Consider the following 5,000-nt stretch of genomic DNA (forward strand, 5'->3'; position numbering starts at 1 on the left):
AATATTTTGATTTACTTTTGGCATATCTAAGTTTAAAGAAAACTTGACTCATTCATAGATAGAGCACGTCCTCCTAAGCAGTAAGCTATGCAATTTTCTCAGTCCTGCTAATTAACACTTGCATAGGATTCCTGCTAATTAAGTTGTAACATAGGGTTCCTTATGTGGCCTCAACAAAGCGCACCAAAAGCATTAAAAAGGACACCATCAATGCGCAACATGGCTCTGTTAACACTCTGATATTTTGCAACTATTGATGGAATCAGCCTCTTTGAAAGTTACCACAGATTTCGGGAAAACTTACTAACAGCCAGCCTCAGAACCATTAAATTGAGTTTTAGAGTTGTACCCTCATTAACAGATAACAGGATGAGTTGCATAACCACTATAAAGGAGGCAAAAGCAAAAACCTATGAGAAAAATCAAGTAGATCCAGCATTCATTATCCTAGGCAGGAAACAATGCAACACAGGTTGACATCTACGACTTCCTAATAGATGAAAAAGGGGTTTGAGGCTGGTCAATAGAATTATTCTTCTTACCCCTAAAGTCATTGCCTAGGAGTCCTCCTACAAGACAGTAGCTGGATGCAGTTAACATTTGCTCAAGATGAGTATTTTTATTGAGACACCATCTCTAGCCCTTACTCAACCAAGAGCTAAAATGCAGGGGATTTTTAAGTTGGAGTTTATTTCTCTTTGCAGAGCATGGGACAGGTGGTACTGGGTTACATAATACTAATAGCAGGGTGATTGTGATGATCCTGAACCTGATCTGACCTGGAGTAATTAAAAGGAGCTACTTTCTGCAGACAGCACCTTAAAACATTAGGCATGATATTTTGGAAATGCATTAGGAAAACATTACACCCAACAAAATACTAAAGATAAGGGTGAATGTAAGTTCAATAGTTGGAGTGTCTAGTTACTTACATGATATTACTTTTGATGCACACTGCATCAAAAGAGATTTAAACATTTCAACAGAACATTTAATCATTTCAACAGAACACATACATACATAGAGTAACTTACACCGCACCAGAGGTTCAGATAGAACACAAACATACAGATACTTACTAAAGCACCTTAAAGAAATTAGTCACACTCAATTAAACCTACTTCATATTTATATATCCTACACACTCACATTCTGTAAAGCGCCCCTATACTCTTGTCTTGCAGTTTTGCAGCAAAAAAAAGATCTACAACTATTCCACTAACAATCACTTAAAGTTATTGAGATTGATGCAATAAACTCAAACCATTTCAATATCTGTCACTATATTGAAGAGCTTAATGATAAAACAAATATAAAATTAGATAAAAAAACCCTATCTAATCCAACACCTGCAATTACTTCAAATCTCAAACCTGAGGCAGAAACCCTGACAGAAATATTATATATATATATATATATATTTAATATATATATATATATATATATATATATATATATATATATATATATATATATATATATATATATATATATATATATATATATATATATTACATATATATATATATATATTTATATATATATATATATGAATATATAAATATGTATATATATATATACTCATAATTATCTGTTTTATAATACATATATATACACATATATATGCATATATATGTATATATACATATATATATATATATATATATATATATATATATATATATATATATATATATATATATATATACATATATATATATATATATGTATATATATATATGTATATATATATATGTATATATATATATATATATATATATATATATATATATATATATATATATATATATATATATATATATAGATATAGATATATATACACATATATATACATACATACATACATACATACATACATACATACAAATTTAATTTAAAATTTAGTTTTCAAAGTTTTTTACATTACATAATTATTTTATATAATTTAAACAATACAGTTGTCACTAAAGTCATTAAAGTTTAAATCATCAGCCATCCACAAAGTTTCATACGCCACTTTCAAAAAGACCACAGGTATTTTTATGGGGAAGGTAAATACAGTAAAAATAAATTTAATTAGTACCTGAATCTTGAGAATTGCAATCTTTTTTTAATTCAATTGCAGCTCCTGTGCAATTTCCATCAACAGCTGTGCTTAAACAAGTGCAATCCTTTTTAGTTGATATTTTCTCATTTAGTTGAAAGCTTTTAACACAACTACTCCATGAACTCCACTGGCTTAAACTATCTGATAGGTAAAAATATAGTATCCAAACCATAGAAAGACATTATCTCAGATTATATAGTTTCAGTAATAAAAGCAATATTTGCAAAGTAATTTAGTAATTTACTTAATAATTTGTAAACAATGTTTAAAAGAAATATAAGATAATATAAGCAATGGCAATAAATGTAAAAATTTCCTTGAAAAAAAAAAGAATATTGAAAAAAAAATAGATAGATGGATGTAGTACCATTATAACAGCATTTCGTAACATCAAAATTGATATCATCTGTAGACACTGAACAATTGCGACTTCTTTTAAAACAATCCTCTTTAAAGTTTGTCCATTCACCCCATTCATTCCATTTAACTAAAGCAATTTGAAAGTTAGTACAAATACAAAATAAAAATATATATAACAAAAAGCATAGAAGCTTTGTAAATCCTCTGATATTTGAATAGTTCATGTTTTAAAATACTGACTTTAAACAAGAAAATTTTTCAAATAAAGAAGAGAAAAAAAGAAAACAAATGTCTCAAGGCTCTTGAGGATTTAACATTCTCTAAAATTAGCTCAATCTTTCCTTTCTTGTTCCTTTTCTTTTAAAACTTACCTAAATTTGACTATTTCTGAAGATTTACACAACTTTAAAAAATGATTTCATTCTTTGAAATAAAAAACTAAAATATTTTAAACTCACAAAATTTAAATTTTTAGTATAGTAATAAAACCAATCATTTCAATGTCATAAATTCATCTATTTAATGCAATTTAGATTTAGAAAAGTAGCAACATTTTTTCTGTTACATTCACTACTGTGAGCAGTATTAAATATTTTTGGGGAAAGAACAGAGATTTAAAAATTAATACTTTATAAAATATCCAGAACATCTTGTAAAAGTTGTTTTAAGCCTTTTTTTGTTATGCAAGACTTTTATTTAAACCCATTTTCTTTTTAGGTAAAACATGTTTAAAAATTTTTTTTTTATGTGAAACGATTCAAAATATTAGTGTTTAAAATTTTATTAACATCTTTTTTATGTTAAAAGGGTAATTTAACATACATTGCCCCACACTTTTGTTTGGGGTTTGGGCATGTTTCCATAATGCTATTTTTTAATCTAAATGTGAAATTTTGTGATGTTGACCTATTTAATTCACAAAAACAAAAGAGTTTTATAATATCTATTTTCTAGATTAGAGGAGTAAAGACTAGTTAAGGCCAGTAAACTCTGGAGTTTACTGTCTTCTATGTAGTTTCCCTTGAAAAGCCTTTAATCCTCTAATGTAGAATCAGTTTAACACCATTATCAAGACAACTAGAACTGCTTATCTAAAAAGACTTTGAGAATAAATAAACTAAAACTTATATATTTTAACTCAATCAAAATAATTTCAACATTTAAGTATTATGTTTATTTTGAAATATTTTGAGTCATAATATTTAGTTACCACATTGCAAAATACAAAATAAATTTAAAAACTCTTAAACAGTTGAAAAATAAAGATGTTTTTTTTTTATTTATATTTTGAGCTTTTTATAGTATAAAAAGCAAAAATAAGACCAAATACCATTTTTAATGTGCTAGATTGTTGCTAGTTTTAAGCAAAGTTAAAATATTTATATTTACAAAACAAAATAATAGTTTTATTTTATTTATAATATGTTAAACTTAATTTGTAGATTGGTATAAAAATTTTTTTTAGAAGAAACTGTTAGAAATGGCTACAATTAAAAACTATTCTTAGTTTCAATTCTCCTCTCTTTATAAAAATATCAAAAGAATAATGTAATAAAATGTACCTTTTACTTCCGAATAACAGAAAAATAATATAATATAAATGGTGAAAATAGTTAACAATTTCAGATGCTCATAAAAAAATGCTGTCAATAACTGTACTGATATTTTATATTTTTCAAATTTGCTTTAAAAGCTCTATAATTTTTTGCATTCTAAGTTAACCGATTTATATATATATATATATATATATACATACATATATATATATATATATATATATATATATATATATATATATATATATATATATATATATGTATATATATATATATATATATATATATATATATATATATATGTATATATATATATATTATATATATATATATATATATATATATATATATATATATATATATATATAAACATATATATATATATATATATATATATATATATATACATATATATATATATATATATATATATATATATATATATATATATTTATATGTATATATATATATATATATATATATATGTTTATATATATATATATATATATATATATATATATATATATATATATATGTATTTATTTATCTATATATATTTATATTTATATATAAATATAAATATATATATATTATATGTATATATTTACATATAAATATATATATATATATATATGTATGCATATATATACATACATATATATATATATATATATATATATATATAATATATATATATATATGTGTATATATATATATATACATATATTTATATATATATTTATATGTAAATAGATATATATAAATACATATATGTATATATATATATATATATATATATATAATAATAATAATAATAATAATAATAATAATAATAATAATAACATTGAGCTGTGGCATAAAGCGGAGCTAACCAAATGAATATGGTCAACTATGACAGCTGAACTGTATAATAAGTTTCATATTGTTTTCTTATAGGCATCGTAACTATTTTTAAACAAATTAGTTGTTTTGGAATT

General features: G+C 23.1%; 1 protein-coding gene across 3 annotated transcripts in view; it reads right to left on the reverse strand.

The window, feature by feature from the left end:
- LOC136085992 (uncharacterized) overlaps window positions 1–5,000 on the reverse strand; it is a 134,681-nt gene that overhangs the window by 91,731 nt on the left and 37,950 nt on the right. For 2 of the 3 annotated variants that reach the window (XM_065808113.1, XM_065808114.1), the window contains exon 3: window positions 2,475–2,594. In XM_065808113.1, the coding sequence (XP_065664185.1) occupies window positions 2,475–2,594 (120 nt within the window). Of the gene's footprint in view, window positions 1–2,083; window positions 2,249–2,474; window positions 2,595–5,000 lie in introns of all 3 variants that reach the window. The other variant, XM_065808112.1, reaches the window with a different exon arrangement.

This window comes from Hydra vulgaris, chromosome 10 (assembly GCF_038396675.1).
Source record: "Hydra vulgaris chromosome 10, alternate assembly HydraT2T_AEP".
Classification (NCBI taxonomy): Eukaryota; Metazoa; Cnidaria; class Hydrozoa; order Anthoathecata; family Hydridae; genus Hydra; species Hydra vulgaris.